Source organism: Equus asinus, chromosome 24 (genome assembly GCF_041296235.1).
Source record: "Equus asinus isolate D_3611 breed Donkey chromosome 24, EquAss-T2T_v2, whole genome shotgun sequence".
NCBI lineage: Eukaryota > Metazoa > Chordata > Mammalia > Perissodactyla > Equidae > Equus > Equus asinus.
The window spans coordinates 45589359-45601231 of record NC_091813.1 but is presented as its reverse complement, the minus strand read 5'-3'; the positions used below and the strand labels follow the sequence as shown (position 1 = coordinate 45601231).

General features: G+C 34.0%; 1 protein-coding gene across 5 annotated transcripts in view; it reads left to right on the top strand.

Annotated features, from left to right (window-relative positions):
- WASF1 (WASP family member 1) overlaps positions 1-11666 on the top strand; it is a 61698-nt gene extending 50032 nt beyond the window's left edge. For 2 of the 5 annotated variants that reach the window (XM_044757548.2, XM_070496390.1), the window contains exons 4-9: positions 3770-3923; positions 4993-5110; positions 6658-6830; positions 7953-8132; positions 9246-9874; positions 10807-11665. In XM_044757548.2, coding sequence (XP_044613483.1) covers positions 3770-3923; positions 4993-5110; positions 6658-6830; positions 7953-8132; positions 9246-9874; positions 10807-10964 — 1412 coding nt within the window. In that variant the 3' untranslated portion in view covers positions 10965-11665. Of the gene's footprint in view, positions 1-3769; positions 3924-4992; positions 5111-6657; positions 6831-7952; positions 8133-9245; positions 9875-10806 lie in introns of all 5 variants that reach the window. The other 3 variants (XM_070496391.1, XM_070496392.1, XM_044757546.2) reach the window with 2 other exon arrangements.
- The last annotated feature ends 207 nt before the right edge of the window (positions 11667-11873 follow it).

The following is an 11873-nucleotide window of genomic DNA, read 5'->3' as shown; positions in this document are numbered from 1 at the left end:
CATATTTCTAAAGTGCTAAAATAGTTATTTGCATGTTATTTCTCCCTTTAAATGAACATTTCCAAAAAACACCAAATTGCCAGTATGAAGGACAAAAATCTTCTGTACTAAATATCAAACCAGGGATATCAAGTGAAAAAAAAAAAAAGCATTACAGGCTGAAATAATGGTAGAAATTTTAGTGGTAAAACAGTTCCCAGGCATGGACCTACTTCACTGAATGGTGGCCATTCTGTGGTGGCAACCCACATACAAAATAGAGGAAGGTTGCCACAGATGTTAGCTTAGGGAGAATCTTCCTCAAGCAAAGAAGAGGAAGATTGGCAACAGATGTTAGCTCAGGGCGAATCTTCCTTAGCAAAAGAAAAAAATGAAAAGAAAAAAGAAAAAAAAAATTTTACTAAGAATATAATTTTCACTTATCCACCCTAGAGAATTATTTAATGTGAATCTCTTGTAACCCTCTCTTCAGAATATTTTTTTTGTTGAATAACATTTTTAGTATAAATGCAAGTTATATAATCTAAACTTGAACAATAAAAATATTAAAGAGTATCACTGGAAAAAGCAAAAGAGTGTAATGATAGGTGTCTTAGTGATTGAACCAACTTCTTTTGACATAACCTTATTTAAAGCCTAAATAAGGAAAAAGAAATACCATGCTGAACTTCTACTGCTTGTGAAGATACAAACTCATAGGCATGGATGTGAAAAAACCAAAATAGTACTTTTTTCTCTTGATCAGCTTTATTGAGACATGTTTCATTTACTCTACAATTAACCCATTTTCAGTTAAATTGTACAATTAATTGGTTTTTAGTATATTCACAGAGTTATCCAGCTATCACCATAATCAACTTTAGAACATTTTCATCACTCCAGAAAGAAACAGTATACCCCTGAGCAGTCACTCCCCATTTTCCTTCCCCTCAGCCTCTAGCAGTCACTAATCTATGTTCTGTCTCTATGGATTTGCCTATTCTGGACATTTTGTATGAATGGAATCATACAATATATGATCTTTTGTGACTGGCTTCTTTTACTTAGCATAGTGTTTTCAGTACTGGTTTATGTTGTAGATGTATTGGCATTTCCCTGATGACTAAGAATGTTAAGCATCTTTTCATGGCTTATAAGCCGTTCAGAGACAAGTCACCCAGCAGCAAGTGGTAGAGCTAGGATCTAAAACTAGGGTTTAAATGACTTATCAGTCGTTTGTGTATCTTCTTTGGAGAAATGTCTATTCAGATCCTTTTCTCATTTTTGAATTGGATTATTTTTCTTTTTATTGTTGAATTATAAGAATACTAGATATATTCTGGATCCAAGTCCTTTATCAGATATATGATTTGCAAATATTTTCTTCTATTCTGTAAGTTGTTTTTCTTGGTGGTTTCTGAAGCATGTACATGTACATTAGTTATACTTCATGAAATTCTTGAAATAAAATCAATGCTAATGGTGAAAAAATATTTTATGGCCATACTTTCAGATATATCATTTACATCCAAAATGTCTTTTTAAAATAACTTAAATATTTAAGTTATAAATATATGCCATCTAATAATACAGAAATACATAGGCAGTTCATATATTAACAGAAATAAAAACATTTAGTTTTAAAACACTGTTAAATTTTAACAAATACCTTAGCACTCCCATTAAAATTGAAAAGGAAAATACAGATACTAGTAAATAAATTAAAATTAATAAGGTGGGGTTAAGTGTTTAAAAAAATCTTAATGTACCAACAACTATCAGAATTGTTTATAGTTTCCTTTAAAATTATATGGAGCATTGGGGAAGAATTCAGAATCTAAAAGCTGAACTACTTAATTTGAAATTGTTTGGGAGATGTTGAATAAATGGAATTTTCAAAGTTATTTAACCTAGATTTTTAAGCTCAGTGAAAGTTCAAACAAAGTAACATTATGAGTACAACACTAAATTGCAGAGTGTAATATCAGTGTTTTTGGTTTTTCAGTTACGCTAAATAGTAAGTGATGATGAGAACTACCAATGTAATTTAGAACGTGTATAAAAAATGAGTTTTTAAACAAAGACCTGCATAATTATGTCTAATTCAATTATGTTTACAAACATATTGTGCTACTTTACTGTGCTACATAATACTTCTCAAATAATAAAAGATGTCGTTGGCAACTGGAATGGGCTTTGTCACAGTGGTCTGTTGACAAATAAGACAAATGATAAATGAGAGGAGTTGAAGATAGAAAAGTGCTTATTACCTTATATGGTCTTTACATCCCTTACTAAGAAAGTTTTTGGAGATTAAACATTCAATTCCATCTAGTTACATACTTACAGTTAATAAGTGGGATGGGAGAGTGGTAAAAATTGATCCATTTTGGTTGTAGAAAACAGAGAGCATTTCTTACGGGAGCCAGAGGAACAGCATGTGCTATTGTGGCAAAGGGATCAGCCTCAAAGGCAGGCAGATCTGAGTCTTCTGTTCTGGCTTTACTGCTTATTAACTGTTTTGCCTTGGCCAGTTATATAATATTTCCTAGCCTTGATTTTCTTAACGTTTAAAAATAGAATAATAATTCCCATTGAATTGTAAAGATTAAATAAAATAAAAATTAGTGAAAGCATCTAGCACATACAGTATGTACTCATTAAATATCTCTCATACTACTCTTTAGTAAGAGTGGGGAAAAAACTTTTTTCTTTTTCTGAATATTATTTTAGTGTATTACAAGTCACGCAGCGTTGAGACTGCTGAGGATGCATTCATGGTGTGGCCACTGCGTAGCCAGCCTCACTCCTCCACCTCTTCCCTAGATCCAAATGTTCGTGTCCGAGTCAGTTTTACTTGTGAGGATGGTAACGATACTATTTTAAGGGGAAGAGTAATTTAAGAATTGTTATGATTGTTTAGTACTGACTTGCTATGGTATAAAGCATTTTTCTGTATTCTTAAAGCTATGTTAAATATGTAAGAAATCACCTAATTTTTTAATATCAGGAAATCACTCTAAGAGTTAAGAATATGGTATTTTGGTACATTTCTTATTTTAACATCCTACATAGTCCAAAAGAAAATGAGTAAATTAAGTTATTTTGTCATCATGTATGAATGGGGCTGTGTTAGTTACTGGAGATACTAATGTACAAGACAGTCTTAGTTTTCAAGAGCTTACAGTTAAGGAGAGATCCTTATAGGGCAAGATAAAAGATAAGTGAAATAGACGGTAATATGGATTGCCCAATACTTGCAAATGTTTTCTTTACAGTGAAGTTTATTTTAACTTTATAGTATACGTATAATATTTATAGTCTATATAGCATAAAAGTCAACAGTGTGTTTAGCTCAGAATGCCACTGATAACTAATTCCTTCAGTATTATTGGTATAAGCTAAATAAAAGTAATAAAGGGCGATGAGAACAAAAGATTACAGAAAAAAGGAAGAAGAAAACGTAGTTTGGTGGGGACTCAGGATGGCAAGTAGAGAAAAGAAAAAGATATATTTGGTGGGAAATATAGACGTGCTTCAGGTGTCATTAAAGCCTTCTGAGCCTCAGAAATCAGAGGTTGCATTAAAACCCAACTGACTGGGAAAATGGCGCAAAATTATGTGGGATATAATGATAGAGCATTTAAAATATGGTTCCTGAGTCATAAGCCACTGCAGTTACAACCTCCTAAGCCATGCTGAGTTGTAAACAAATGGAGTATGTGAATTTGTCCTTTTGTTAAATCATCTTAGTAAAATAAACAAAATATGTTTTCGATTTTTGTTTTAGTGTCTTTGCAAGATATAACAATGAGAAAAGCTTTCCGAAGTTCTACAATTCAAGATCAGCAGCTTTTCGACCGCAGGACTTTGCCTGTTCCCTTACAGGAGACATATGACGTCTGCGAACAGCCCCCGCCTCTCAATATACTCACTCCGTATAGGTCAGTAGGCTAATGAATTAGAACGCTGGTTATTTATCTCAGACTGCAGGTGCAAGTAGGTAGCAGTCTACCTTCAAATACTAAATCCCCAAACAGTCTATTTCCCTGGGCTTCTGACCAATGCAGAGAACCCTCCCTATCTACCACTTTGAGAAAACTTTTGCTTTGTTAACTAGGTGAGTTCCCAAGGTTCTGGCATACAAAAGACAAGACTTATTCAAAGGAGTTGTTTTGACAAGTATAATTAAGAAAAGCCAGTGGCGAACTTATTAATATGAAGGGACAAGGAGTTATTTTTTAATTTCTAATCAGGTGGAAAATAAGAAATAAAGAGCTCAAAATTCCACCACAGTAACAAAATAATTATTTTTGCTTGTTCTTGTCTACTCTTGATCTCTAGGCATTAAATTTTTACATAGTGAATATGTAGTATCTGCTTTAAAAATGTTTTTTTACCATTTAATAAAATCTTGAATTAATCAGCTTTTCTTTGCAGTCCTTTCACATGATTTATTAAATGGTAATTTAAGGTGTGCGACGTATATCCTGAATAAAATGGTGTAGTTATTTGAAACTGTCAGTATGCAAGTCATTGGATATAAATAACTCTTACTGCAAGAATGACTATTAGGTGATTTTTTTTTGGATTTAGTAAGATAATAAGTAAATTAGAGTTTTGGCAGAAACCCTGAACAATTTCTCTATTCTAAGTGTTGTTATTGTCCTTTCAGGCTTTTATCTTTAGCAGAACCGTTTGTAATTACTGAAATTTCCAAAAGGACTTTTAGAAAACTTGGAATTTAGCAGAAGTTAGGGATGAAAATTGTCCAGCTGTACTTTAAATTATTAACACTAACTCTGAAAAACATCTAGTTTTCCATTTTCCTTAGTTGCCTGTCTGATTTGTGAGAAGTGCTTTATTAGTGCGGTAGTCTAATTTATTTTGCCAATATTCTTACATATGCTATATTTTATTAATGTAAGAGGAAAAACATTTCAGTAAAATTATTTCTATTCTGGTTGCCTAGGTCTTACTAATGTATATTTTAATTGATATTTTATATTTCAGAGATGATGGTAAAGAAGGTTTGAAGTTTTATACCAATCCTTCATATTTCTTTGATCTATGGAAAGAAAAAATGTTGCAAGACACAGAGGATAAGAGGAAGGAAAAGAGGAAGCAGAAGGTATTACAAGAGATTCAAAAAATTGAAGTTAGTTTTTGTGTATTTGTGCTTTGCTGCATATGTGGAACTTTATTAATCCTGTACTTTGACAGTTTTATTTTATTGGGTCTATATATAGTCAAATACTAAAGCCTTTATAACCACACAGAAAGATCACAGTCTAATGGGGAGCAAATGAGCAATTAGATTATTATAATAGGGTGTGATAAGTGCTGTAATAGAGGTATTCATGGCAGGTTTGGGTAGCACAAAATAGCACCTGCTTTAGACAGAGGACAAGGTTGGTAAACATTTCCAACAAAGCTTATAATGAATCTTGAGGAACAAACAGGAATTAAGTGGACTAAGGAAGAGAAGGACATTCTGGTAAGAAGGAACAAAGGAATATTGTGCAGATATTGATAAAGTAAATTAAGCTAATATTTTCTTACCACAGAGCATATCCTAAATGTTTTGGAAAGGTTATTCTATTATGACTAAATTCCTTTTATCTGTCTGCTGTGTTGTCATTTTCCATTTTCTAATAAAATTCACTTGAATTTGCTTTATTCCATGTTGATGATAACTAGAAATATAGAATGAGGAAGCAAAATTAGATTTAGACAGAATTATGAAGGAGACAAAGTCTGTGTTCATCATCCCTGTTTCTCCTGTAGCTGTCTCTGATTTCTCCCCTTTTCCCCATAATGCCTTCATTTTATTGTCTTCTACACTAAACAGTATCCCAGTGTTCTAGCTAGAGTTTGCAAACTGGTGACTGGCAGCCCAGATTACACCTGCAAGTAGTAGTTTGTTTGCCAAGCACAGTTGTGTTAAGATTTTTGAATTGGAATGCCTTAAATGGACGTGCTTGTATAGTTAGTTCACTGCAGTCCTCATCTTATACCTGACTCTTCATTCATGTGTGTTACCTGCTTGATACCTGACTCTTCATTCATTTATGTTATCTGGTTGGCCCCTTTGAGCATTTGACTTTGTCACACCTACTCTAGACCTTTCTGTACTTTCTCCCACAGTTTGAATCATTTTTTGTTTTATTTTTCAAATACCCTGTTTTCTGTTGAGTGACAAAGTTATTATGGGTTAATTGGATAATTGGATTTTTTCTGATGTATTGGCTAGCTAATTCGTGCCTTCCCAGATAACATAGCCTTAGTAAATTTTCCGGTTTTGGTTAGAGGTAGCCAGTGCCATTAATGGTAGAAATTTCACTCACTATAGCAAAAACGAATAGATGTGGTTGCAGAGTTGGTGAATCTCTTTTCATCTGAAAGGACGTTCTGACCTCAAATTTTATTACTTAGGCATACTATTTTTATCTGGTGCATCGATTCCCATTAGAGGTTAAAGACATATGACAAAAAACTGGGATCGCAAGTAAACTAGCTAAGATTTAACTCTAAATGTACAAATGAATTGTCTCTATGTTACTTTTACCATATTATGACATTGTCTTTTTCAATATTGATGTTAGAATTTGATTGTTAACCTCTTTTTAAAAACTTAGCACTTCAGCATTTGGCTTTGTTTCAATACATCTGTTATAGCAGAAAAATCTAGATCGTCCTCATGAACCAGAAAAAGTGCCAAGAGCACCTCATGACAGGCGGAGAGAATGGCAGAAGCTGGCCCAAGGTCCAGAGCTGGCTGAAGATGATGCTAATCTCTTACATAAGCATATTGAAGTTGCTAATGGCCCAGCCTCTCATTTTGAAACAAGGTTTCTTTTCTTTTGTTTGTTTTTTAACAAAATTAATGGTAAAACACTGATTTTATTTCTAATATCTATGCCTCTAAGTCTTAGGTTCTGAACTGTTGAATTGGCAGACCCTGTTATAAGTATAGAGATGATTTCGAAACCCTGACCATTGTGAGCCTACTGAAGTCTGATCTTGGGCAGGTCATTTTCATACCCGGACTTTAGTTTTGTCATCTGTAGAAAGAGGTGGTTGGAGTAGATGATATTTAGGGTTATTTTAGCTTTCTTATGAAGTCCCAACTGCCTCTCAACATTTCAGGCAGAGTCTGCTAGAATTTCATAGTAGAAGAATGGGGTCTGGGACTTTTTTTAAGTATTATTGATTCACTATATATAAAATAGGGTTGAGAAAGGGCTATATTTTGTTCCTTTTTCTTTCCCCTGACTTCCTTTCTATGCTACATCTCCCACCTCAGATATATCAGCACTTTCAAAAAAAAATTACTCATCCCCTTTTGTAGAAATATAGAATAGCTTCTTTCCCTTTCTCAGTAGCCAGGTGCCCTATCTAAGTAACATGCTACCCTAACATTATAGTAACATCTCTCTGTGAAGAAGGTTATTTGTGTATTGTTGATTGATGGTTGTTGTTATTGTATACAGTCATTGATTTTTGAATGGAAAAGAGCTTAAGGTTTTCTTGTGAATAATACATGCAAATTATTGGGCCATAAGTGTGAAATATCTTGGCCTATTTTAGGAGTAATGTACATGTAAGATACTATTTATGTGCGTTACTGAAAGAAAGAGACTGAAGAATTGAGATTTTTTAAAAAATTAATCTGTCAACACATTTATTTCTACTACTATTAAATAATTAAGGTATTTAGCTGACCCAGTAGTGTAACACTAATTTCTAACTTGCTTTGTGCACATCTTTTAAATCCAACCTTGTCCCCAGCAGGCACTACAGTCAATTCTTTGTTTTGAAAGCAGAGTGACTGTAATAAATTTCTGAGAGAAGTTTCTTAAAAGTGGTTAAAATATTGGTATTCAAAGGATAAACCTTAAATATCTCATGTAGAATGCTTTATCCCACCAATAATTCAAGAAAAATACACTGATACTGTATATTTTTTTTAGACCTCAGACGTATGTGGATCATATGGATGGATCTTATTCACTTTCTGCCTTGCCATTTAGTCAGATGAGTGAGCTTTTGACTAGAGCTGAGGAAAGAGTCTTAGTCAGACCACATGAACCACCTCCACCTCCACCAATGCATGGAGCAGGAGATGCAAAACCCATACCCACCTGTATCAGGTATGTTGGGACAAGCATGTGATGTTTTATATCAGGGGTTGGTAACCTTTTTCTTTAAAGGATCAGAGAGTAAATATTTTAGCCTTTGTGGGCATATGGTTTCTGTCACAACTACTCAGCTCTGCCATTGTTGCATGAAAGCAGCCATAGACTATACATAAACAAATGAATGTTTATGTTTCAGCAAAAATTGACTTACATAAACAGGGAGCAGGTCAGATTTTGCCTGTGGGACGTAATTTTGCCGGCCTCTGGTAAGAGCGGACACATTTTTGGGGGAAAATTTAGCTAGTGAGCATTTACTTTAAAGATTAAAGTGTGTTTCATTTTATTATAGCTTTGTTATCAAGCACATGATATGTGGTATATTAATAAAAATTAAGAATTTTTGGAATGTGGTAAGGGGCTAAAATGGCAACCAAAGATGTGATTATAAGTGTTAGTTTGATATTAAGGGAAATATTCTAAGAATTTGAGAGAGGATAAGTTCATAATAATCTTTCAGTAAAGCAATTTTGAAGTTTTTGTCCATTGTTATCGAAATTATAAATTTTGTTAATAGATAAATAGAGATCAGCTTTACAATTCTCAGTTAAAAAAATCAACCTTCTATCACTGACTCATTTGATGTCCCATCCTCAGAAAGGAAGAGGGCCATAAATTTCCTTTCGTGGTTTGTAATTAGTTGTCATTCATTTAACTGAAATGACACATGATGAGTCTTAATAGCTTCAATATAAATAGAGCTTTGTATTGGCCACACATATTTCTACAAATATTGAAATATAAGTATGATCTTTACAAAGACTCATATCACAGTGTAAAATTGAGCGTTTTATTTATCAAAGTAAGCATAAAATGCTTGAGTGGATATGAAAGTTGCATGGGAGGATGAGACCATTTAGAATATTATAAACCAAAGCACCACTTATTAATTTTCTTGTTGTTGTACTTTTAGTTCTCACTTCACTCTAAATACTGGTGTAGAATTTTTAATTTCAATAGGAATGTGTTGATGCATTTATCTTGACATAATTACTGATAGTCATTTATACTTTGTGTGGTTAGTTTTTTCTCTTTGAATAACTTGCTAGGATCTCTTTATCATTTCAGTTCTGCTACAGGTTTGATAGAAAATCGCCCTCAGTCACCAGCTACAGGCAGGACACCTGTGTTTGTGAGCCCCACTCCCCCACCTCCACCACCACCTCTTCCATCTGCCTTGTCAACTTCTTCATTAAGAGCTTCAATGACTTCAACTCCTCCCCCACCAGTACCTCCCCCACCTCCACCTCCAGCCACTGCTTTGCAAGCTCCAGCAGTACCACCACCTCCAGCTCCTCTTCAGATTGCCCCTGGAGTTCTTCACCCAGCTCCTCCTCCAATTGCACCTCCTCTGGTACAGCCCTCTCCACCAGTAGCTAGAGCTGCCCCAGTATGTGAGACTGTACCAGTTCATCCACTCCCACAAGGTGAAGTCCAGGGGCTGCCTCCACCCCCACCACCGCCTCCTCTGCCTCCACCTGGCATTCGACCATCATCACCTGTCACAGTTGCAGCTCTTGCTCATCCTCCTTCTGGGCTACATCCAACTCCATCTACTGCCCCAGGTCCCCATGTTCCATTAATGCCTCCATCTCCTCCATCACAAGTTATACCTGCTTCCGAGCCAAAGCGTCATCCGTCAACCCTACCTGTAATCAGTGATGCCAGGAGTGTACTTCTGGAAGCAATACGAAAAGGTAATTTTCTCAGGGCCATTAAGAACATAGCTATGGTAGCATTAGAAACTTTGTAAATATTTGAGACAATAATATTTTCCTGGTTTATAGAATTTTAGATGATCATGTGTTTGCACAAATGGTCTTTAGAAAATAAAGCTATGTTCAACTTATATTTTAAATCATTTTCCAGAAAATATATCAGATTTAATCATTTTATTTTCATATTTAATGGGGATTCGTAAAATGTTTATTTAAAGAATGAGAAATTAAAAGTATCAGACTTAAAGTTATAGAAAATTTAGTTAGAACCCTTTATATTATGTTTAATTGTATGTTAACTCCTTTATAAATAGTATTTTCTGTAGTGTTAAGGCTGTCCATTTGGTGTATCGTGTATCACTGATACTTGCTCTACCAGATGCCTTTAAAGGATTAAGATTCCTCCCTTAGTAATAAAGGAAAGACATCTCATATTCATTCATTTATTCAGCCAACATTCTTCAGCACCTAGAATAGGCCAGGCACTAACCATACAGAGTGAATAACAGTGTCTTTCCCTCATGGACTGAGAGAGAATAAAGCCGCAGAAAACATACTCAACTATGTTTAATTTTTTTGACCATAGAGATAACAAAAGAAATGTATCACCTGGTTAACTTTTTAGGGAATGGTGAGTCAGGAGGCACAATAGATCATAATAGTTAAATAAACTGTAGATAGCCACTGGGGTTATCTGGTAAGTACCAACTAACATCACAGAAAGAACATAACATAATGGAAGACTTAGTGTCTCTCTAAATATGATTCCTTCAAATTCTTTTTAATACATTGTGCTTTTTGGTTTCCTATTAGTGTTTCTCATGTGTATTTGATCTCATTCCAGAAAGATTAATAATATCTTGTATTTAGCGTTTTGGTTTACAATGAATGGTTTGGGTTTGCCGTATCAGGTATCCAGCTACGCAAAGTAGAAGAGCAGCGTGAACAGGAAGCTAAACACGAACGCATTGAAAATGATGTTGCCACCATCCTGTCCCGCCGTATTGCTGTGGAGTACAGTGATTCAGAAGATGATTCAGAATTTGATGAAGTAGATTGGTTGGAGTAAGAAAAATGCATTGATAAATATTACAAAACTGAATGCAAATGTCCTTTGTGGTGCTTGTTCTTTGAAAATGTTTGGTCATTCCAGTGTTTTGCTTTCTTTTCCTTATGATAACTGTTTTCCTCCATGATTTTTGATTTCTAAGAAAAATATTAGCATACATTTCAAACTAAATGTTTTACAGTGGCTTATCTTTTTTATTTTCCCTGAAAAGACATAATTTGGGCAAATAAACCACTAAGTATTAAGCATGGACAGCTGTTGTTAGAGTAGCAGATTCAGTTTTTTGATATATCTTAATTGTGCACTTTGTGAATTTTAATTTAAAGAAAGCAACTGAGATTGAAATCTTGAGGGCAGCTGTATCTATTAATGAGCCTTATTCCATTTCCTGATGTTTTAAAAGAAGAAACACTGCCTTGATTATATGAATACACTCAGAAAGTACATTTAGCTTGTAGTATTGAATTCTCTTAAAGGAATGCTTGAATTTTTTTAATTATTGTTTTATTGTTTTTAAATACTTGCCTTATTTGAATGTTTAGCACTACCCTCTTCTCACTTATATATTGTGTGGTACGATTTTGCTTGCCTATAAGAGTTTAAAAAATTTCCCTGTGAAATACTCTGACATAAACATCCATGTAACTTACATAACTGTTAAGAATAAGTCTGATTTAATAAATGGTTCATTTTAAAGGTTCATGGGTGTTGCTCTTTTAATAAAACTATTTCTGATAGTTTATTAAATAATATAAAGTAGGCTCTAAATACACAGATATTAAACAAAAATTTAAAAAACCACTTCTATATAATTTCCTCTTAATTGTACACATTCATATTGTCTGGTGTGTAAGGTAGCTTTTATATCACTTTTTCTGAAGGTCACAAAATTAGTATTTTTTAACTCCT